This window comes from Stegodyphus dumicola, chromosome 1 (assembly GCF_044657685.1).
Source record: "Stegodyphus dumicola isolate Sdum_Otavi_A_Nest chromosome 1, ASM4465768v1".
In the NCBI taxonomy this organism is placed as follows: domain Eukaryota; kingdom Metazoa; phylum Arthropoda; class Arachnida; order Araneae; family Eresidae; genus Stegodyphus; species Stegodyphus dumicola.
The window spans coordinates 75,119,574-75,144,997 of NC_140768.1; the positions used below are offsets into that span (position 1 = coordinate 75,119,574).

Here is a 25,424-nt window from a genome sequence, read left to right on the forward strand (position 1 = left end):
TGAAAAAGTCCATTTTAAATTCATTTCATAATCTGCTTTAAAATAAAGAGCCATTTATTCTCTTCTTCGATACACATGCCATGCAAAAAAATAGTTGACATGGATTAGGAAATGGTCAAAATGGATATTTTTGCTGAAATTTGATAAATGAAACTTTTTCACTATTACTATACTTCATACAAGGAAGTAAAAATCAGATAATTGCACAAATCTGGCATACATACAACATCAGCATTATGAACCTGCCAAAACATACATGTGCTATGTGCATATCTAAGTTGGTACATATTTGTTTTTTGGTGATATCATGAATTGCCACATAACTATTCTGGTAACATTGCTTTGTCTCAAGACTACTTTTTCCCAACTTTTCAATGAGGTGTAATCAGAAAGTACAAAATAGTTTCAACATGAGATCTGACTTATAGCTGTGAAGTAAAATCAGCTTGTATGATAATTTTGAATTTCAGAATCTTCACACAAGTTAATTAGGACATGAAATAATAAATCCATTCTTTGAAGCATAATCCAGTTTTTCAGACTGCAAATAAATGACTAGTTGCATCTGTCACCATTTTGATATCTATTAACCTCAAAAACTTGATTCTTGATCCCTGTTTTAGGAACCTGTTTCTCTGTTGAGCAGATCTCTTGTTTTAGAAAATAACTAAAAGATATACACAGCAATATTAAAATAGTAAACAGCCCACATTTATTAAAACAAATTTTGAATGATACGGGAAGCTGTAATAATGAAGCAGCCGAACTATTAGCCTCCATTATTTTGCTTAACTGCTTACGTTTTGAATTAACAAAGTGATGGGGGGGGACTAAGCAATATTTTAATATTTCAACATTTTACAGAATAATCATGAACAGCAGAAAGTAGTCAAATAAAGCTATCAATATGATATTCACATTACACCAAATCTGCCATCTTTCCTCTCTTGGTCACCCACATCATTTCTAATACTTTTTTTGAAAACTAAAATTCTGCTCACCATACAAGGCAATATCACATATCCATCACTTCATTTATTATTAACTTTTCCATAAAATCAACATTTTGATTAGCAGAATCTAATATGTACATAATAACAAAGCAGAGATCTTACTGCTCATCTATCAGAAACATTGACAAAATGTTGCTACAAATATACATACCCAAGTTTTTGCATAATACGATCATTTATTTGCAATTCCTCTTATTAAAAACAATAGAGACACATCATTTCTAATTATCTTACGGAGCAAGAACCTAAACTGAAACTTCTGATTTGCCAAATAAAAAGGAATAAACAATGCAGAGTTCAAATCTAGGAGGTTATAAAATATATAAATTTTTGAACGGAGAAATAGAGATTTGTTTAGTTTATGGATAAGTCGAGATTCGGTATACAAGAAATGTGCGAGGACCAAAACCTTAAAAACATTCCCCCTCGAATAAAAATTGATCCCATTTTATAGAGGGAAAAAAAAAAAAAAAAAAAAAGGCAAAGAAATCATTAAAATTTTGAGAAGATACAGTGGACGGACAAAAATATGGAAACACCTTGTGAAATGCATGTTTGAAAAGAAAGATTGATTTTAATGAAATATGTAGGTGGCGCTGGCATTTTTGACTACTGACGCCACCTATACAACTTCGTAAATGTTCTAAACAGTTCAGTTGTTGTCAGAGTACTGTTATGTGAGGTTGTCATTGCATTATGTCAGAGTTAACAGACTTCGAACGTGGTCAAATTGTTGGAGCACATATGGTAGGTGCTTCCGTAAGCAAGGTAGCCAAGGTGTTTAGTGTTTCAAGAGGTACTGTATCGAAGATTTATTCCGCATATTTGAAAAGCGGAAAAACATCATCTGCTAAATCACAGTGCGGATGAAAGTGTGTCCTGAGTGATCGTGACAGACGATCATTAAGGGCAATTGTGACGAAAAATAAGAAGACCACAGCTGCAAAAGTTGCTGCTGAAATGAATGTTGTGTTACCGAACCCTGTGAGTACCAAAACAATTAGAAGGGAGCTTCATAAACAGGGAATTGCTGGCCGTGCTGCAATTGAGAAGCCACTCATCAGTTATGCTAATGCCTGTAAGAGGAAAAGGTGGTGTTTAAGTCATAAAGCCTGGACTATAGAGCAGTGGAAGTGAGTAATATGGTCTGACGAGTCTTCTTTCACATTGTTTCCCACTTCTGGCCGAGTTTACGTCTGGAGAACGCCATCTCAAGCCTATAATACAGATTGCTTGTTGCCAAGAGTGAAACATGGCGGGGGTTCTGTTATGGTTTGGGCAGCCATATTGTGGTTCTCTGCTAGCCCCATGATAACTGTATCAGGGCACATGACTGCCAAGACTTATGTGAACATTTTGGCCGATCAAGTTCATCCCGTGGTACAAACTTTGTTCCCCGATGGTGGTGTCTTCCAAGACGACAAAGCCCCTGTTCACACAGCTCACATTGTCCAGGACTGGTTTTCTGAGCACGAGGATGAGTTGTCCCATCTCCCCTGGACACCACAGTCACCAGACCTGAATATTATCAAACCTTTGTGGTCTACATTGGAACGGAAAGTGCGCTCTCGTTATCCACCGCCAACATCGTTATCTGAACTTGCCACTGTTTTGCAGGAATAATGGTATAATATTCCCTTGGCAAACATACAGGAACTGTATTTATCCATTCCGAGAAGACTGCAAGCTGTTTTGGATGCCAACGGGTTTCCTACACCATATTAAGCAAAGAAACATGTTTTTTTTAAAGGTGTTTCCATATTTTTGTCCAACCCCTGTATTTAATAAAGTAGCATAACAATAAGCTTAAATAATTAGGTAGAAGGTATCTGTTCATTAAAAGAAACAAAAATAGACAAAGATATGAAAATAACCATATACAAAATAAATTAATATACCATTCTTTTTAGCTGTTATCTATTGTAAAAAAATTCTGCTTACTGTACATTTGCATATATCTAGAAATGCTTTCAAATATGAAAATGCAAACTTCTAAAGAGAGGAGAACTAACTTACTTGGTTGTAAAATGAAAATTTCCTCAGGAGGCCAGAATTGCGAAATTTTAACTAAGAAGTCCGAAATTAGAAGTGAAGCTCTAGAAGTAATAACTTTGTTATAAAAATTAATCATGTGTTGAGGCATCTAAAGAGAGACAACATAGAGAAATCTTAGTCACATTTGCCAAATTTTTTAATTTATATATGCTTAAAATATTTTTAATTAAGAAGATTTATATTGGATTCCAAAAGTTAAACAAGAAATGCAAAACTGGTGATAGTAAAAAAAAATATGCGAGTAAATTGGATGAAACTTAATGATGCTATTCATTATACTAGATGTAATTTAAAAACATAAGAAAATATTACACAAAGTACACAGGGTTCGTACACATTTCTGCACATGGAAATTAAGTCCTTTTAAGGACTTAATGAAAAAAAATTAAGGGCCATTAATGAAAAAAAAATTAAGGACCTATGAGCAAATGGAAACTGAATAAATTTAATTAAAAATATTACTCTATGCCTGAATTTCACTTTTGTAATACCATCCTAAACATAAAATAGATCCCTAAGTAGTATGCATTATTACTAAACATGAATTAACTAACATAATTATTAATAAGTTTGAGAATAAAATTAATTTCATACAGTTTATCAAGTAGCATTAAATATTTTACACTTATAATAAATAGTTGGTCATATTTAAAAGAAGATAAGTGACATTTACGTTTTACTAATAGTTAGCTTGAAGGGTTTTTTTTTTTTTTCCCCTTTTTTTTATGTCTAATTTTGTCACATACTTGGTCAGTCTAGAGATTTAGCAAATAGTAGGGAGATTTTATGTCAAATGGCATACGTTAAAATGAGAAGTGAGATCATAATCAGCATGATTCATAACAAAAGACTGAATGTTGTCCCTCTGCTGCTTGTCTATAGAGGGATCTATAGAGGGACCTGCTGATTGGAACAAACCTGAAAGGCCTGATGTAGGCAAAGTTGGCAAGTGTTGAAGCTAGCCAAGCTCTGCTTAATGCAGTTAATGTCATAGCTTTGTGTAGAGTTCCAGGGGTTGTAAACCAGTTAATAAACTTTAAGGTTCCAATAAGCCATTAAAGCGCCAGAGGCGATAAGTTGTTTTATATATAAGTCTCAGTACATGCAAAGAATAAGTTTTACTTGATGGTGTTTGATGGTTATTTGATGGGTGATGGTTACTTGATGGGTTCTCCACACAAAGGATTTGGCGATTGGTTTCCCTAAAAACCACAGTCGCCATTTAAAAGGGGGAGTATATAAGGTATTTCTCCCATCTTCTTGGCGACCCTTCGTGGTGTAGTGGTTTGCACACTGGTAGCGGTATTCCAGAGGTCTGCGGTTCGATTCCCGGAGAAGGCATTGTTAATTATTTATCTTTTCTGCTTTCATGTCTCTACAAGTCCCAAACATTTTGGCTAGTTTATATTGATTTTCTTCTCTTTAATCATCGATCTTTTGTGACAATAATTAGAAATTTGTCTCAATATGCAAACCAATGTCCTCGCTAGTTTCTGTGTGCTTTATCTCCTAACTTGTCAACCTCTCCACAATGTACCTATGATTATTTACTTGATCTGGTAAAAGTTAAATAGTCCCCCCCCGATAGACATGAAGCAAATAATCACTGTATCTGAAAGTAACTACAATATCAGACAAAGAACTTAGCACATAAAGGCATGTTCTGATGCTAACAAAGTCAACTACAGCTCACGGTGACGTAATTAAACAAGAACAGTCAAATTCAAACTAAAAATGTGAACTAGTGGTCAAAGATAATACAATTTAATTTTAATTTAATCTGGCTCAGTAACTCTATCATATGAGGAAACAGAAATGGGAAATTATAGTTAAGGCTGAAATGATAAACAATTGGGTAATTTACATAATAATAACTGCACATATCTTTGAAGAATAATTTTCTTTATGCATTTGGTTTCTTTCTTCAACGTGTTTCCTTTTAATTTTAGAATTTTTGGATTTAATTAAGGATTTCTGCTATTCTAAAAAACATTAAATGCATTTAGAATGTACAGAAAAAGCAGCTAATTTAATTTTTTAGTAATACGAACATTCAGAAGAAATATGAAATATATATGGTAAAGGCCGGTTACAAAGCAGGTGTGGCAGAATTTTTAGAATTTCGTGACACACAGAACAACAAAATCTAGAAATGGCAAAACTTTTAGAATTTAGAGCAGGCATTGGAAGCAGAATTTAGATAGGCACTAGGCAGCAGAATTTAGGATACATAGAGATTGCATCAGGTGAGAAAATGCATAGCACCAGCTCTGTGAAAGATGCATCTAGACATATTAGATGAATCTTTTAAATTTAAGTTTTCAATTTCTTTATTAATAAAAAAACTTCTTTCTGTAATGCCTGCCCAAGTGATAAGATTAGAAGCATTTTTGATATTTTCCATGCTTTTGTCTAGTGAAAAGTAGAGTAAATAAAGGGAAGATAAACATGTTAAGAAAAAAGATTCTAGTATCAGGAGTAAAACATTCAAATATTATGTTTCCATTGTTCTTGCAGACGTTCTCCAAATAAGAAATTCATCGCAAACTTTCTGTAAAATGCATCCATTATGTGTTGATATGTTGATACCATGGAGACATTTTTCACTTTGTCACATATTTCTAAAATCTTCTAGAATCGTGGGTCTATAATTCTTGCCTTCAAATTCTTCTAAATTTTCCAAGCTGCTGTGTCAAAAATACTAAAGAAAAATTATCCCAACCAATTCTGTAACAGCAAAAAGCCAGAAATATAAATATAGGAAAAAAAAGGAGGGAAAAAAATGTAAAATTACTTTTATATTTATAGATAAAACTGATGCATATTCTGAGAATTTTGAATATTCTGAGACAATTACATGGGAAAAACACTTACTATAAAGAAATTAAAAAGAAGACATTTTAATTAATTACATAGCTAATTTTGCTTTTACTAAGAGCTGTTTCATAAATTATGCTTTATAACTCTACACCTTGTTTTTTTTTTTTTTTTTTTTTTTTCCAGATTTAAAATATTGTAGAATAAGTTGCCAAAATGAAACTTTATAATATGACAGCAAAAAATAAAAATGTTTTATTTTAATGTTCTTTATTAAATATAATTCTAATACATTACCATTATTTTAATGAAATTTAACAATGTTATGATGTTTTAAAAAAGATCGCCGAAAAATTCTCAGATCTCGGAATTAAAAATTTTCTCTAGAAACTGATCTTAAAATCACCAAAATGTTGACAAGTTGTCAAATTTAGAACCATTTAATAAAAGAAATCACAACCCCAAAAGCGAAAAGTTGTTTAAGAGCTCTTTATCAGAAAAAATGAATTTTGAAATGCTTATGTTTCACTTCTTGCTTAGAAATTTGAGTGGCCCATCATTTATGTTAGAAATAGAAACAAATTATAACCCATGAACCCATTTAAAAGATAACCATATATGTCAGTGAATTGCCAAAAATATTTCTCCAAAATGCTAATTCACACTCAAAATGGCAGAGAGAAATTTCAGATGATTAAAATTAAGGACCTTCTACTGATTTTGGCCAAAATTAAGGACTTTTAAGGACCAAAAATCGATTTAAAAAATTTAAGGACTTTTAAGGACTCTTAAGGACCGTACGAACCCTGAGTACAGTATAAAATCTGAAATCCAGATGTCCAATATCTTGAATGATCTAAAATAAAGACCTCTGAACTACAGAAAAAAAAACTTTTTTCTTTTAGTTCCCCCCCCCGGGGGGGCATGTATACTTTGCCTACGTGCATTCAATACTTTTGCATACTACTAAGGCTGTTCGCACATTGTTTAGATGATTTTATATTGTATTTACAGAAATGTTTTACCTAAAATTCTTGTTTCAAATGTTCCATTTCATAACCCTTATTCTTCACTATTTTTCTACACCATAATTTCCAAGAAAATAAAGCCTTTTCTAGTAATGGAAGAAATATTTTATCCCATTCCTCTTGAACGGCTTTACAGAGTCCAAGGAGGGTTGTAGTTCTACATTTGAACACTCCACTTTTTAAAAATCCAGAAGAACAAAAGTCTGTGGATAATATATCAGGAGATTTAGTAGGGATATGAGTAAAGGTCATGGCCTTGACATGCTTTTTGACATCTTTCTTCATTTTTCCCGGGAATAGAACAGTGGATATTGATGTGCTGGTGCTTATTTTGTCTTGATGCAGTTCTACTTATTAATGGTACTGTGGTTAAACAGAAGATATTTCATATTTGAAAATTGGGTATAAAATATGTCCCTGATAATATGTGGAGTTGACCTTAACAGTTTTTAGTACTCTTTTTAATTTTTATTTGCCGTTATATCAAAAACTAGCAACAATCATAAATTGCTCTGAAAAACTTTCTTTAGAACAAGTACAGGCCTTAATTCATTTGTAACGTAATTGTGACTGGGTCGGAAAGCCAGATAAGTGTACCACAACCAAATGGAAGTCATATCCAATTTCCTTCCCAAACCATGAATTATGATTGCTGCTCTGGGTTGGTGTAATGATGCATAAAGTAATTCCAGCAAGCGCAAGCACTTCTCATAATAGTGCCATACATGCATACATTCATCATGATGCAACATGTTAAAGCAGGATGTGTCTGAAAATACGTAATAATCATTTCATGTATGCCGTGTTTCCCTGAAAATAACACCTAATAAAAAAGTAAGCTCTAGCATGATTTTTCAAAGTACTTCTAATAAAATTCTACCCCTAAAAAGGCCTTATTATGATCGTCAGCCAGACAGGTGCTTTACCGGCAATGATCAGTGCAGATGCAAGACACATGTGCATTTGCAACAAATTAGAATGTTCAGAATTCAATATGCTGCAAAAGCAATTGATATTTATCACTTTATTTAATACTAAATTTAAAAGATAAGTTTTGAAGCTCAGAGAAAATGAGTGCAAAGAGAAAGAGCTATTCCATTGAAAACGAGAAAATTGTGGAAGATTCCAGGGATAAAAAAAATCTTACAGCTTTTCACAAAGAGAAATTGGATCTGTGAATGGTCCAAAAATAGAAATCAGAGTACATGCCAAAAAGCATAAATGTTGACCAGATCGATAACCATTATTTCCTGAACTGGAAAAGGTCAACTGTAAATGGATTGTGGAAAGAAGAGTGAAGTACTTGGCTGTTCGTAGAGCTGATATTGTAGTATTTGCCCTTGCAATGGCATCACAGCTAGACATATTGTCGAATTCAAAGCAACAGTAAGTGGATTGTTTCTTTCAGGATATAAACTGTTTCTAACAAGATCAATAACTCTGCTCAAATGGGAAGATACTGAAGTGATTAAGCTTACACTTCAAGTGTTTCGTTGATGGCACAAACTCCTCCAAGTACTAACTCTCGAACATGTTTGCTATGGATGAAACTGCTGTGCTTATGGATCAAGGGTCTCAAACTACCATTGATTAGAGGGGTGCCTCTGCAATATTCCATCAACTGGTTACAAAAATGCACATATTATTTGTATTTCGGAAATTTATTTTCATAGAAAGAAAGTCACAACATAGTTCAGATTTTATAGAAAAGCTCAGGAAGATGGCGAGCTTCATCTAGATGGGCAATGACTAAGGAAGAAAGAAACCCTCTGATCCCTATAGGCAAGAAAGAGGAAATCAAACACGTTTCTGGTATTTATGTTTCTGAGACTGAAAGAGCTTAGTGCACAGAAGTAGCAACAACTTCCTCGTAGAAGGAAGACCTGATCAAATAAGGATTCCTGCAAAAATGACTGCATATCTCCAGACACCTGACATATCTTTAATGAAGCCATTTTAAAGAGCATTTGTGCATGGAAATCAAAGACTGCATTGAAAACAGAATGGAAAGAAATCAATAAGCAACATTTGAAACTATTACTGTCCAGTCCATTTTTGCATACATGTTGCACAGCTAATCATTTTCATGTCCTACCATGCTCTACCTATTATGCAAAGTTCCTGCTACCTTATTCAAGGTGTTGCAATTTTAATAACCTATGTATGTACACTGACAAAGTGTTCAAGCCAACCAGCCTGGCCGCTACCATTCAAAATGGCACAAACTCCACCATGAGAGTTACTGCCCATATCCTTAACAGCATTTTCAAACAAGACACCGTAGTTGAACACACTCCGGCACAAAAAGAAATTAGACTTAATGTCTTCCAACATTTTCAACCCAATTTACCAGATTCAGAGACATTTCCGACAGACAAGGAACTTAGCAGTGTTATCAAAGCTCTGAATACTAATAAAGTCCCTAGGCCAGATGGCATAGATTATAGTATCATTTAGGCAATATTTAATACTCATCCTGCACTTTTATTCACCTATATTACGGCATGCTGGAGGGTGAGACATTTTCCTGCCTGCACAAAGATTGCAGAAATAGTCCTTTTTTAAAAGGGCAGAAAGACCCCAACATAGCATCACCATACAGGCCAATCTGTTTATTACCCGCACTCAGTAAAGTGCTAGTAAAAATCATACTTCAGAGGCAACAGCATCACATAGCAAGACGAAGACTACTAAACAGCCGCCAGTATGGTTTTATTACAGAAAATCTGTTGACCATGCTTTAAATCACTTTCTTAGCACAATCATGCTCAATATAAGAGAAAAAAATGCACTCATTGATAATTTCATTGATATTCAGGGTACCTTCAACTCATTGTGGTGGCATGATGTTCTAGACAGAATGAAGGACACGGAATGCCCAAAAGCACTCTATGATTTAGTTTACACTTACCTAAGTGCCAAGTATGTTCAGGCCACAACAGACGAAGGAGTCTACTCATCAAACATTAATAGAGGCTGTCCACAAGGATCATGTCTAGGACCATTTCTTTGGAACCTCGTAGCTGATTCTGCTCTCAAGCTCTTTAACGACAACAATGACATCGAAATACTTGCCTACACGGATGATTTCTTGCTGATAGCCATAGGTCACAACACACAAGACTATGAAATGTGTGCCCAATACGCACTGGATAACTTTGTCAACCAGGCAGAAAATCACAAACTCACAATTTCAGTGGCTAAAACGCAGGGACTGATGATAAACCATGGAAGAAGATATAATCGCATCTCAGGAATTAAAATAGGCGGGAATAACATTAAAACTGTTCAACACCTAAGATATTTAGGTGTAATTATAGATGACAGACTCACCAGGCACCAGCACATTTCCTACATTAAAGAAAGACTGCATAAATTATCAAATTCAATGCTCAGAACAACAGCCCCCCCCCTCAATGGGAGGTATCCTTACAAATGCTTAAGATTTGGCATTCTGTAGTAGCAGAAAGAGTAGCATTGTACAGGGCCTTCACGTTCGGCTTGCATATGATAAATCAACTTAGATCGATGCAATGACCATTTTTACTAAGCATCTGTTAGGAATACTGCATATCACCCAATAATGCCCTGAATGTGCTAGCTTGGCTGGCCTTATTTCATCTCATGATACAAAGAGAATGTGCAGTTGTTCAGACACAGAGATTAAAATGCAACACAACACTGTGAAACTGTCATTTTCACACTGACTATGAATCAAATATCACATCAACATCCTGGTAACCAACAGAATTTAGTATTGAAATTGAACTGAAACCTTCTCCATCACTGAAAAATCCTGCTTTGTACACATATGGCTTCAAAGAAGAGCAAGGTACTGGCTGTGGTTTCTGTGAAATACTAGGGAACAATGTAATCCAAAGGCTAAGTCCCAACAACTCAGTCTTTCAATCTGAGCTAGTTGCTCTTACAGCAGCTATACAATTCAACATTGAAACAGAATAGCCCTTAATAATATATAGTGACTCAGCCTCCAGGCCATCGGCCATCCAAGGTCAACGATGCAAAATCTAAATAGTGAAAGAGGTTCAGAGACTACTGCTTTCCTTGCTGAAGAAAAGAGATCAAAACATAAATGGGTTTGTGCATGTACTGGAGTTTTTGGGTAACGAATGAATGAATGAATGAATGAATGCCGATGAAATAACAAAACAAGCAACGATAAACCCAAACACAAGAACCCTCTACATGCAAGTCCCAAGCTCGCATATGAAGTCCACAACAAATTGTCAACTCAATTTGGCTGACTTGACAATTTGACTATACAATGGCTGACTAGCTGGAATGAGGACTCCACAAGAAGAGAGTACAAATACATCCCTAGAGTCGGCAGGGAATTCTAGAGTGGAACAGTGGAGTTAACACAATTCCTCACTGGACATAGCCCTTATTTGACTTATTTAAACCACTTCAGACTTCATGACAGTGAACAATGCATCTTCAGAACAGCTGGGGACTCAGATCATTACCGGGCAATCGAAGATGTAATGAACAGCAAGATTTCACCTTTGGAAGCCAGCTAATAAACACTACTTGCTACGTTTGGGATAGAAACATTTTCAGTAACCTATATGCTGTTAAGCGTATTAAGGAATGCACTAACATTTCACTTCTGATTTCGAACAAGTCGAAGCCATGATATAATTCTCGCCATAGTGCCATGGCTGCATGGCATGTTGCCTTTAAAATTTTCGGCACTTGCATAGAACTATATTCACATTATCTTCTTATCTTGTGCATGTTTTCCTAAGTCTTCAAGTTAGTTCACCAGCTCCTCTTCATTTATTATTTTATTTTTCTTAAGTCCATCACTTGTTTTCTCTTGAAAAGACAGACTGAGGAACTTGATTCAAGGCACTAAGAAATGATTTTTAGCCATGGATAGGAACTATACAGGCTGAAAAGCACCTTTCCTAAGCAGACCGGCTATCCCGTCGGCAAAGGAAAGAGTAGTATGTATACATACATAACATATATAAATCCACGCACCTAAAAAACTGTGCGATCATGATGGAACTAGATATAAGTATTGAAGAAATAAAAAAAAAATTAAATAACATAAAATTAGATAACAATCTCTCGATTTACTGATTAAACTATTCCAGAACTATCATATATTAATACAAAATGTCGGAAAAAAAAAAAAAAATTCCATTCTATTCTATAACCCCCAAAAACTAAATGCTGTTCTGAAGAATTTTTTTTCAGGTATTCTGTATTTCCTCAACAAGTTCAGGCATCATGCACGATGATTGTAAACAGCATTTTGACATGTCATGTGCATGTTCATATAAGGAAAGATGAATTGGATATCCTGCAGGGCTCTGAACATTAAGCAGACATCCATTGGGAATGTCTGCCATATGCAGATAACACACTATTTTGTTGAAAGATGCTTCTTAACAAATACGACAATACTGACAATAAAAGAAGAATTTAACAGAGCCATATATTACAACAGAGTCAAAATGCTGTAAAGGATGACTAAATATGGCTTAATACTGTAGGAATAGTGCTCCTAAATGGCAGATATGATGAGTTATGATGCTTCACAGTGATGTGAACAACATAGGCTAGGCCTCTCTACACACAAGTCTGAACAAAGTAAAAATTGTGACTGAATGTTGAACACAACATAGCCCATTCAACACACTCCAGGCTTCATAGCCACATGCACAGCTATTGATGGTTGAGCATTAATGGTAGATATCGCAAAAAATGTCAACAATGAATTCAATTCCTACTATTCTTTTTTAAAAATGAAAGCATGTTTTAAGTGGTTCTGAATATTAGGCAGCAAAACTGTTAATATGGTTATAACAACTCTCATTAATTCATGATTTCCCTCAGAAGATATCTTTCTAAGTCTGAAGTTGCCATCATGATAGTTATGAATGTCAATGGAAACATCAGCTACATCTTCATTGCTCCAATACTCATGCTAGATATTTTATAGGAATGATCAAGCAACATTCCTAAAGACAGTAGCGGGATCTCTGTTGAACTCACTTCATTGTACTATCATCAGATGGACCACCAGAGCATTCTTATTTAATAACACAAACACCCACTCTGTACATTCGCTGGCAAGGCATTTTCTATTATTTGCATATCTACTTAGAGAGCGATGTGCATTGAAATTTTTAAGACTATTAGACAATTTTTCAATGTTTACAGATCTCTCCAATTTAACATATATATAAAATACAAAAATATCACATGGCATTACACTCATGGCACCCAAAACATGCAATAAGCAATATGATTAAAAGCTTGGCTGAAAAATGTAAGCAAATATATATGCAAAAAAGTTTGTTCTAAGGTAGAAGAAGTAAAATCATGTCAAGTATTAAAAGTAATGAAGAACCATAAGGTCAGAGCTTGAAAAGATAAAAATTATTCAGAAAATTAGAATTTTTTTAAGCAATAAAAAAGCTATTATTTATTAGTAAATTCACAATTAATGGTCAGTTTTCAAGACAAAAATAGTGAAAAATCATTACTCTCCTTTCTGAAAGTTTCAGATTTTTAACATTCATATCCAGAAAAATCAAGAGAGAAGGGGGACATTTTGCATAAATTTTTTTCTACAAAATCATTATAATCCCTCCCAGGGTTGCCACTCAAACAGAAAAATGAAATTCCCTGACTTTTCCAGGTTTTACCAGGTGTGTTTTAAGAAAATTCCAGTCTATCTGCCTAATGCACATTGGCTGTGCTACGAGAGAAATTAATTATGGTACCACTTGAAAACACAAAAATTTGCCAATTACATATGACTTATAATATATAATCCTCAAAGCATTACTATCATAACTATAATAGTTATTTTCTCCACTGAAGATTGAGATTAGAATCTGCCTAATCTAGATTAAAAAATGTCTTTTTTTGCAGACATTTTGCAACTAAACGAAAGAAAAATCCATTTAATGATATTTTAAAATAAATTCAGGTATTTTATATTTATTTAGTAGCATACATAAGCAAAAAAATATGTGCATTAAATTTCGTGATGGTATGTCATCACACTGCTAGAATTAATTTCAGTATTATGCAAGAGAAAATTTCCTGAAATTTGAAATATTATTTACTAATAAATAATAAATAAATTTAGAGAGAAGAAGCAACATTAAATGACACAAATAACATTAAAATAAAAATAATTATTTAAAAATTGAATTAAAATAATCAACGATATTTTGGCGAGTATAGTTACATTAAATGGTTAGCCTAGATGACTGATCACTATTTTTTTATTTTACTGCAAAATGACAAATAAGGCATTTATTAAAAAAATGGGAGGAGGGGGTAAAAAGATTTTGCGGTAAAATCCTAGTATATGCTATGGCCTTGGCACGATTTTGAAAGTTGTCGCCAACACAAAAAATGACTCATTTACTACTCATCATCATATCTCCAAATCCCGTGTATACCGTACATGTAGGCTATTCTAACCTCCATTGTACTCTATAGTAGGATTAAATCGATTTTATTTTATATGAGAATATGTATTCTCCTTACTTCAGCATGCACTGCATATGCGCACGGGAGTCTCTCGATACTCGAGGTTACTGGAAACTTACTTTGCCTTTCTAAAAAAAAAATCTGATTGGAGCTGCGAAAACTGGTTCTATGCCAGCTGGCCAAATGATGCTCATGCGATACATAAGTCGCCAAGAAAGTGATCGCTTCCAACGTTGGCACAAAACTCGCTTTTTTGGGGGGAAATAGAAGTATGAAATTCCCTCACTTTTCCAGATTTTGACTAATATATTTAAATTCCCTGACTTTTCCCTGAATTTTTTGGTCAATTTTCGAATTCCCTGACTTTTTTTGGGGTCCCAGGTAGCGTGGCTACCCTGCCCTCCTTGTTTTCCCACCACAAACATATCTACTAATTGAGATACTCACCAATTTTAGTGATTCATATTCCTCCAAAGAAAGTTTCCAACATACAGAATTGAAGGCTAAAGCATAAGAATCTTCTAAATAATATTGTACACAGCAATTGTCAATAGGTGGCAGGTTTTCTAGATTTTCAGTTAACCAATTCACAACAGAAACAATCTAAAAAATTCAATCATTTTACACTTCATTTGCAATTTTCTACAAATTTTAAGAATCTTCACAGAATAATAAATGCCCACAAATATTTGAATACAAATCCAATTATTTATTTATACTGTAAGTCATATTCTACACAAAGTGTCACATTTTAACTAGCACTGATTAATTTATAAATTACAATAAGGGTATTTATGCATTTTGCCATCAACCATTATAAACAATGTCACCATACAGTGCAATTTATCATGAATAATGGATAAATGTGCCATGATACACACACACTTACGAGAACTTAGTTTTGGTTTTATGAAACACTGATCTTCAGTAAACTACGCTAAGTTTTGCAAGGAAGTTAATTTTCATTTTTTTTTTTTTTCTCTTGTGTTTTGAAAAAGGATTAAATTTTGGGACCAGCCTTCTACAGAATAAGAAACAGTGGAGTTTTTTTATGGCACTGATTATACTATTGTGCATAATTAAAACATTAAAAAGACTGTAACGTTTGTGAAAATAGTGCAATAAAAGACATTATGCACCAACTTAGACTTGTTTGAGTGAATTCATGTGGTGTTGAGTTCACAAAGGATGTGACAGTTTTGTTGTTACTTTAAATTATATTAAAGACTTTTTCAATGTCAGACAGTAGATAAGTTAACTCGTGGTGAAACAGCAAATGCGTGGGTGAAGGCTAACAAGTAACAGCATGGCTATCATGGTTGAAAGATTTTGAAGATCAATGGCCTGAGCAGAAGTTTAAAGTAGAAACTGATACTCAAAATTTGGAATGTTTAAGCACTTATGTTCAGGTGACTGTTTCAGATGGAGAAACCGTGTTAAACATTACCAAATTCAGCAGTCTGGAAAAATTGTTGAGATTACAGCTTGGGTAAGTAAGGCGGTTTGTCGCCAAGCTAAGAAAACGTACCTGTGAAGAAAGTCCTCTTACAGTATTGGAAATCCAAGAAGCTGAGGAGTACTGGATAAAATAAACACAGAGAGAGAATTTTTCTTTGGATATTCAACAATTAGAGGGGAATAATCAAATAACACCAGATTCGAAGCTTTACAGTTTAGCACCATATCTGGACAGTAGAGTTATTTTGAATGTCAGATGTCATTTGGAACAAGCAGAATTAATAGATGACTAAAAACATCCTATTATACTGCAAAAGTCGAAGTTCGCCGAACTAGTGATATTTAGTGAACACATAAAAGTATTCCATTCAGGAGTTATGGCAACATTGTCTAAGTCAGGAATAAACTTTGGATATCTAAAAGAAGACAAGTAGTAAAAGAAAGTTATTAACGCTTTCCTGGTGCGTAAAAAGTTCGCAGTAAAGCCAGCCAAACAGTTATTAACGGGTCAGTTACCAAGAGATTGTGTAGTCCAAAGTAATCCTTTCACAGTAGTAGGTATTGACTTAACTGGAGCGGTTACTATTAAAGAAAAGGCAGATATCCACAAAAAAATTATACATAGCCTTATTTACATGCGCTGTCACTCGTGCTATACATATTGAAGTAGTTTCAGATATGTCAGCAAAAAGTTTCATTTTTTCATTACGATGTTTTTTAGCAAGAAGAGGGAGCTGGAAAGTGATTTATTCAGATAATGCAAGGAATTTTTGCAGCACATGTGAAATAATTAAGGGATTTAAAAGAATCACGTAAAGCCAAGTGTAAGAGATTTTTTTGACACCTGAAGGAATAACATGGAAATTCATACCTCAGCGTGCGCCATGGTGGGGAAGGTTCTGGGAATGTTTGATGAGAAGCATCAAGGAACCTCTGAAGAAAATCTTAGGGAGAGCATTACTGACTTTCAAAGAGCTCTCTACAATATTAACTAAACTCGAGCATGTGTTAAACAATAGGCCTATAAAATATGAGAGCAACGAGCTGGGTGAAGAAACTCGCCAGCTCACACCTTTACAGTTTTTTACTGCCAGGATGTGATACACTTAACTTTCCCAAGCATTTTTTGAAATTTTTTAACAAGGTGTCACACAAAGAGACTTTAATTAGGAGGAAGCTAATTAAAGTCTCTTTATTTATCAGGAAATCAACATTAAAAATTTATCAGGAAATCAACATTAAAAATTTATCAGGAAATCAACATTAAATTGCAAAATTCCTCCAAAACTTATATTTATATTATTTATATTTTAGACTTATAATAGTCGTGCATATTTTAAAGAAGATTAGCGATGTTTAAGTTTTGCTAACAATTAGTTTTATTAGATTATTATGCTTTTTTCATGCCTTGTTTCATCACATACTCGTTCAGTCGAAAGGTTTATGCAAACTTTATAATATGCAGCATAGATTAAAATGAGAAGCAAAATCATAAATCAGCTTGATTTGTAACAGAAGCTTGGTTGTTGCCACTGCTGCTGCTTGTTAAGAGAGAGAGATGATGATCACAAATGATAAACACCTGCCATTGGCAAGACAATAATGTACTGAAAGTTAAATGTTTTTTGTCTAACACAGTTAGTGCCATAAGTTCAGTGTAGAATTACTGAAGTTATAATCCCGTTTATACAGAGTATTTCATATAAAGTTCCAATAAGCCTCTAAAGCAGGAGAGGTGGTAAATTATTTTATATTATTTTAATATAAACTTCTAAATTTCCTAAATCTTCTAAAGAATAGTTTTATATTAATTTTTACATTTTCGTGTTACAGTAGAAGTCCATTAGTCCGGCATCCAACAGTCCGGCATCGCTCCGGAAAATTGTGAAAATTTTGGTTTTCTCCAAAAGTGTGTCTTTAAAGCAAATAAAACCGCTCGAGAGCTATTCGGAAGTTTTCGGGGTAGTTCGAGATCATCCGGAAGCGCTCGGTATTGTTCGGAAACAATTAGCGGCCAGCTAGTCTCAGCTGTCACAACAAATTCAGGTGCAGTGCAGCTCCATTAATCAATCACGAAGCGTCTTTGCCATTTTTTTTGTGCGTTGTTGTTTTGTGTCCCTTCACATCGCAGTAAACGTAACTTTTGAAACTGTTTATAAAAAAAGTGATTTTCATTCTAACTGTACAGTGACCATGTTTTCAAAACCTAAGCCTTCGAGTTCAAAAGGAGAGAAACAAAAACACGTAACACTGACTCTCAATCAGAAACTAGAAATCATCAAACGGCTAGAAAAAGGCGAGAATAGAAATGTTTTAATGAATGAGTTTAATATTGGCTCATCAACTATTTATGACATTAAAAAACAAAAAGATGAACTAATGAAGTTTGCTTCTCAATCGGTAACAACTGAAAAATTGGCTTCTAGACAAACATTAAAAAAAACAAAACTGGAACAGCTAGATAGTGTATTGTTCAAATGGTTTAGTACAGTACGTTCTGAAGGAAAGCCGGTAACAGGGCCAATGATTATTGAAAAGGCAAAGAAATTCGGCCAAGATTTAGAGTTGCTGAAAGTGAATGTAATTATTCTGATGGTTGGCTCAGAAACTTTTAAGTTTCGGCATGGAATTCGAAGACTTGATGTAACTGGAGAAACCCTTTCAGCAAACCAAAACTCTGCAGAAAAATACAAAGACGAGTTTGAGAAAATTATATGAAATGTAAAATAAACTTTGTTGTATGTATTTGCATACTGTATTTTTAGTTTAATTATTAACCTAATTGTTCTTATAATTACAGCCCAATAGACCGGAATTTTCGGTAGTCCGGCACCGAGGGGGTCCCAAACGTGCCGAATTATCAGACTTCTACTGCATATCTTACGTCCACAGTAAGGATTAAGAAAAGATAATAACTCATCTTAACTTCTAAGGGTGAGCAATTAGTTACAAAAACTTATATATACTTTTGAGCCATTCTAAATTTACATGGTCACTATTAACATTTTCGTATTTCTAAAAATTACATATTAAAAAATCACTATTCAAACCATAATCAATGAACATTTTACAGTTCAAAATACAGATAATTACACACATAATTTATGATATTGATTTAAAAAGCTACCAGGATAATTACATAAAAAAAAAAACTACAAAACAGGTACATATGATAGATAGTCTTTATACATAGATAGTCTTTATACAAAACCAATCTAGGCTCTTAAAATTAATATGGATCAAATGGAAAGAGCAATATTTACTCCATCTTAGAAATGTGCATATCTTTGCTAATCCTACAACTGAGCGGAACCTTAAGACTGGACACATTGTGTTAGTAGAAAGACCAAAACAATCCAAACTACTTTGGGACATGGAAGTGATTGAAATTGTAATTAAAGAACGAGATGGACATGTTCAAGCATGCCTCGTTTGCACCCGAAAAGAACAATTCAAAAGATTGATCCAGATGTTATATCTTTTCGAAATTTAATTTAGAACTTTTGATATTATTAGAGTTTTATTATTATACTATTACTCAATGTTCATTTTGTTTTGATTTATATTAGTATAGATTAATCATTTATATGCATTGTACTATTTAGTATTAAACCATTATTAATTAATGTTAATATTGTTATGTAAGTAAGTTTGTGTACTCTTATTAAAGAGTACAGGTGGGGAGGGATGTAGAAAAAAGATATAGAGGTTTGTATGTTTAGCTAATTAATAGTTTTCGCCAGAGAGAGTTGAGAGAGTGAAGAGAGTGGTTGAGTGTGGTCACATACAGAGGTGTTTTATAAAACAGTTATTATGTAACTCAAACCACTCTGTAATATACTTGTAAATACATTTGATTCATAAAGTAGTTAGAAGAAACGAAGTGGTTTTATTTAACACAATATGAAATTCAAGATTCACTGGTGTAATTATGGAAATGTAAGCAACTTTATTCCACACCATTACTGACCATGATGCAAATAGAATTATTTTAATTGATGGGTAGCATTAGTTCAACTATATTTCAGAAATATTTGTAAACTCCTTTATATATATACTTAAAATTTCAAGAATCAGCAAACATAACTATACATACTGAAACCAAGCAGAGCTTGATAATATTATGTTTAGACATACCAATTTAATAAAATTAGATTATTGATACAGGGTTCATACACATTTAAGTACATTGAAATTAAGTACTTTTAAGAACATTAATAAAAGAATTTATGAACTATCAGCAAAGGGAACTGAATAAACTAAAGCAATTATCAATACCTGAACTTCATTTTGTAATACCATTTTAAGAATAAAACAAATATGCAAGTAGGATACATTATTATTAAACAGAATTTAATACTTAATGTAACTATAAAAAAAATTTCGAGAACAAAATCAACTTTGTAAAATTTATCAGGAAATCAACATTAAATTGCAAAATTCCTCCAAAATTTATACTTATATTATTTATATTTTAGACTTATAATAGTCGTGCATATTTTAAAGAAGATTAGCGATGTTTAAGTTTTGCTAACAATTAGTTTTATTAGATTATTATGCTTTTTTCACGCCTTGTTTCATCACATACTCGTTCAGTCGAAAGGTTTATGCAAACTTTATAATATGCAGCATAGATTAAAATGAGAAGCAAAATCATAAATCAGCTTGATTTGTAACAGAAGCTTGGTTGTTGCCACTGCTGCTGCTTGTTAAGAGAGAGAGATGATGATCACAAATGATAAACACCTGCCATTGGCAAGACAATTATGTACTGAAAGTTAAATGTATTTTGTCTAACACAGTTAGTGCCATAGGTTCAGTGTAGAATTACTGAAGTTATAATCCCATTTATACAGAGTATTTCATATAAAGTTCCAATAAGCCTCTGAAGCAGGAGAGGTGGTAAATTACTTCCTAAATCTTCTAATGAATAGTTTTATATTAATTTTTACAGTTTCGTGTTATATCTTATGTCCACAGTAAGGATTAAGAAAAGATAATAACTCATCTTAACTTCTAAGGGTGAGCAATTAGTTACAAAAACTTATATATACTTTTGAGGATACTTTTGAGCCATTCTAAAATTACATGGTCACTATTAACATTTTCGTATTTCTAAAAATTACATATTAAAAAATCACTATTCAAACCATAATCAATGAACATTTTACAGTTCAAAATACAGATAATTATACACATAATTTATGATATTGATTTAAAAAGCTACCAGGGTAATTACATAAAAAAACTACAAAACAGGTACATATAATAAGCTAACTTTACAAACTTACTTCTTTAGAACTGTTGACATAATCTGAAATTTCAAAGCTATTACTCATTTTCACAGCTGAAAAATTTTCTGAAATTCTCTTCAAATTTAAAAATGAAGTGATACTATTTGCAGCATTATAAGACTGTTTTGATTGCAGGAAAACAGCATACAATGGGAACGAGCCCAAATGCTTTTGTTCCACAAGTAATATCTCAAATTGTGCTGTTACTTCACAAAAATCCTAAAACAGAAAAAAAATATATATATGCATATCGGATCTCCAACATTTGTATAATTTACTTAAACTGAAAAACAACATAATGCACACTGCACAGCTGTCGACTGAAATACCATAATGCACAATATAAGTTATTTAGCACTGCAGTTCTGAGCTACAACAGACTTCTGATTTACCACTTCACCCAAAATCACTATTAATCTGACAGCAGTTAAAACCACAGGAAAGAGAAATAACCCAAACAATAATCAACAAAAAATACTATTAGCTGTTTACTTAATAGTTTGAAGCAGTTCAGTTTACAGCATAAATTCACATGGTTATGTAACAGCGTTCATCAGTAATATCACCATCAAATTTTTACCACATTCTTCAGTTATGTAACTAGAATATTATAAATATTCTTGATTATGTGCAAGTATTGTTTCAGATAAAAACAATTCCGAAATACTGTGACATCATTTGGCATCAATGTTGTTATTCTGTACATTTTCATCTCATTTCTGCATTTTCTGCAAAAATTTTGCTTAACTCTGATGGCTTGAGATAGAATTTTTCCATCCTTCAATAATAAAAAAAATTTTTTAGACAAGCTCTAGGTAGTTTGCAATCCTGTTAATCAGGAGTTGAGAGTATATCCACAAAACATGGACTAAATTCCAAATACTTTTATCTGCCCTAACAAATGCAACAAAATTTTACAGCTATTATAAGCACAGAGTGCAAAACATTTTTGAAGTTCAGCATGATATTTTAGAGTATGCTTAAAGATTACTTACATATGTTTCATACAAAGTCAGCAACAAATAAACAAGCATGCATTTTCTATATAAAATACAGTAAGAAAACTTACAAAACAGAATAACATACAGCAGAAACTACATCAATTTAAAGTCACCAAAACAACACACTGTACTAAACAACTGGAATTTTTTTTACAAAAATATGCAATTTACTTCTCTTTTCAAAAGGTATTCAGTTTGATTAAGGAGTGTGGTTGGGAGGGGTAGGTATACTGAGCAAAAACAAAAAATGGGACAGTTATATATCTCCTGTTCTACTGGGCCGACTGACGAAATTCAAATTGCGTTTTCCATTTCTCGAAAGCGCAACTTAGGATATATATTACATTTATGTATAGCATTGTTCTAACATGGATATTTTGACACTAAATTAGAATTTTTCTGAAATAACATACCAATTTTGTTTCCATATTTTGATTCTAAGACTCAAATTATGCCAAGATATTAAATTCTGTAATTCAAGTAAGGAAGGAATCAAGTAAGTTTTATAAAAAAAGATATTAACAAATATATATCAAATTCAATTAACACTGAGGAGCTAAAATTTGAGAGCTAATTTTTTAAAAACTACCTGTGCAATTTTTACAAAACTTGGCAATTTGGCATAATTTGAGTTCATAGAATCAAAATACGGAAAAAAAGGTAGTATGTCATTTAAGAAATAGTCCGATTTTGTGTCAAAATACCTACATTAGAACCATGCTATATATAAATGTAATACATATTCTAAGTCAAGCTTTTGAGACATGAAAAATGCAACTTTAATTTTGTCAATCGGCCCAAGTACAACGGGTGATATAGAACTGCCCCCCCCTGTACTTATGACAATATGTAGGGGGAACTACTCTGAAATCAGTTTCCTTGGGTACAGAAATTAGGCTATTTGAATATGGAAAAGCAAACAAAGACTATTTGCCAAAAAATGTGAATGCCTTTATGGAGAACTTTGTAAAGAAAACTGGCTTGTATTCACATTACATGCGCAGAAAAACCACAAAAACTAACCTGCAGCCAACTCATTCACATAGGTTTTATTACTAAATTCAGCAGTTTTAAGCATCTCATCACTCCTGGGATTATGTGGACAGAAAGGCTCTAATAATAATATATATAAATATGCAAGATAAAAATATGTAAACAAAAATTATATTGTAACTCTTTGACTACTAATGAGACATATATGTCCCACTAAAAGTTTAAAAATTAAACCTGGGTTAAAAAGTATTTAGAATCTCCTGAATGTTGGGGATCATCTTCCAATAGTTGGAAAATCAAGATGGTGCTGTGCTCAATTGTACACAAATGAACAACTATGAGTTGCCCAATGCGTAATGTTGGGTTACCCAAAGAATGCTTTACCCTGTACCATATGATGTAAATTCTATTTCATATAATAACATTTTCCAGAATAATAGGTGTGTGCTTAGAGTAAGTTAATTGCTATGTGTGGGACATATGTATCCCACTATTAACTATGGCTGGGACATGTGTCGCAGTCTTTGGCTTGAAAACAATTTGCCAATAAAAAATCCCAAATGCTAATTTTACCTTATAAATGGCATATTTTGTTCACTTGGATACAAAACGGTTTCTTTCTTTTTTTTTTTAAATTCGTAGTCAAAGGTTTAAATTAGAAACAGCCCTTTAATTTATTTTAATTTGGGTGTAATGTATTTTAATTTGTGTCTACTGTATTTCCCCTCTCAATTCTAAAAATAGTAATAACTATTTCTGGACTGTGTCATTTCTAGATCATTCCATATCATATGACTTATACAGACATTGGCCAATGAATTGGAAACCTTTGAGATTTTCATTTGAATGCATGCTAGGGATGAAGTATGCAAATATTTTTAATGACATGGGTTACAAGTGGTTAGAATGATAGTCTATGTAAGGTGTAAGACTGCTTTTCACAACGAATGAAGTAAAATGGGAAAAACAACAGATCTTTTACTATTTCAAAACAGGCTTATTATTGGTGCCCGTTTAGCAGGGGTCTCTATTTTGAAGACAGCAAATCTCACTGGGCTTTCAAAAGCAGCCATATCAAAGGTTTTCAAAAATTGGAGTCAGAACCCACAGTCCTTCTCTAAAAGACTTAACTGTGGTTCGATCACAATTTTCCAAGAGAGGAACTGGCGGTATCTCCGACGAATTGTATGGCAGAACAGTGACTCTACTGTGCTTCAGCTGACACAGATTATCAACCAACGCTCTTCCTAACAGATTTTAACTTGAATCATGCACAGAGAATTGCAGAGGATAGGAATGCAGAGTTGGGTGTCTATGGGAAAACCACTCATTTCTGCCCGACATGCAAGAATTTGTTTGCAGTGGTGTCAGGAAAGAAGACACATGACATCTGAGGATTGGAAATGGGTAATATGGTCGAATGAATCACGCTACACCTTATTTTTCACTGATGGAAGACGTCAAATTTGGCAAGAACCCCATGAAGTCATGAATCTATCTTGCCTTACTTGCACTGTGCAAGGGTGTGGTGAAAGTATCATGATATGGGGCATATTCTGTTGGCATGGAAGTGGTGTCCTGGTGTTCCTCAAGTGTGAACAAGCAGCCATGAGGTATCTAGATATACTGGCAGATTAAGTGCATCCTGCAATGTTGCATTTTTACCCTGATGGTGAAGTATATTTCATGGATGATAATACAACTATACATCAAGCCAGAAGTGTTCAAAATTGGCTCTCTAAACATCAGTCTGACTTCCAACACCTTCCCTAGCCACTGCATAGCATGGATCTTAACCCCCATAGAAAATGTGTGGGATATGGTGAAAAGACGCATATGACAACACTCTCCTCTTCCATCTAATTTACAAGATCTAAAAAGCTGCATAGCTACTGCATGATATTCTCTGAATGTAAATGCACTCCAGAAGTATGTAGATTCGACGCCCAAACGAACCAGAACAGTTATCGGGTTCAACCAGGTGGTCCAATAAAATATGGGTTCTAATCTTGGGATTATAATTCATTGGCTAGTGTGTGTATAATGCTGATGACACAGTTAATTGGACACTTGAACTCAGGATTTTAAGAACCAAAGCCTTTCTCTTAATAAGCTTCCATAATGGATAAATATGCACTTTGCTTCTACCCCTGTTCTTGCTAAAACACTGCCATGCTGCTTTGTCCTATCGCAACAATATCAAAAATGTAAATGTTCTTATAAATAAATAATTACTGCGCCAATTTGTTTGTGGCCATAAAATGTTTACTGAAATAAATATGA

At 33.4% G+C, this 25,424-nt stretch overlaps 1 protein-coding gene across 2 annotated transcripts in view; it reads right to left on the reverse strand.

Annotated features, from left to right (window-relative positions):
- Positions 1–25,424, reverse strand: part of xmas (RRM_XMAS2 and SAC3_GANP domain-containing protein xmas) — a 163,455-nt gene that overhangs the window by 35,076 nt on the left and 102,955 nt on the right. For both annotated transcript variants that reach the window (XM_085816331.1, XM_085816332.1), the window contains exons 19-21: positions 21,145–21,366; positions 14,843–14,998; positions 3,030–3,156 (exon numbers count right to left, since the gene is read on the reverse strand). In XM_085816331.1, coding sequence (XP_085672457.1) covers positions 3,030–3,156; positions 14,843–14,998; positions 21,145–21,366 — 505 coding nt within the window. The remainder of the gene's footprint in view (positions 1–3,029; positions 3,157–14,842; positions 14,999–21,144; positions 21,367–25,424) is intronic.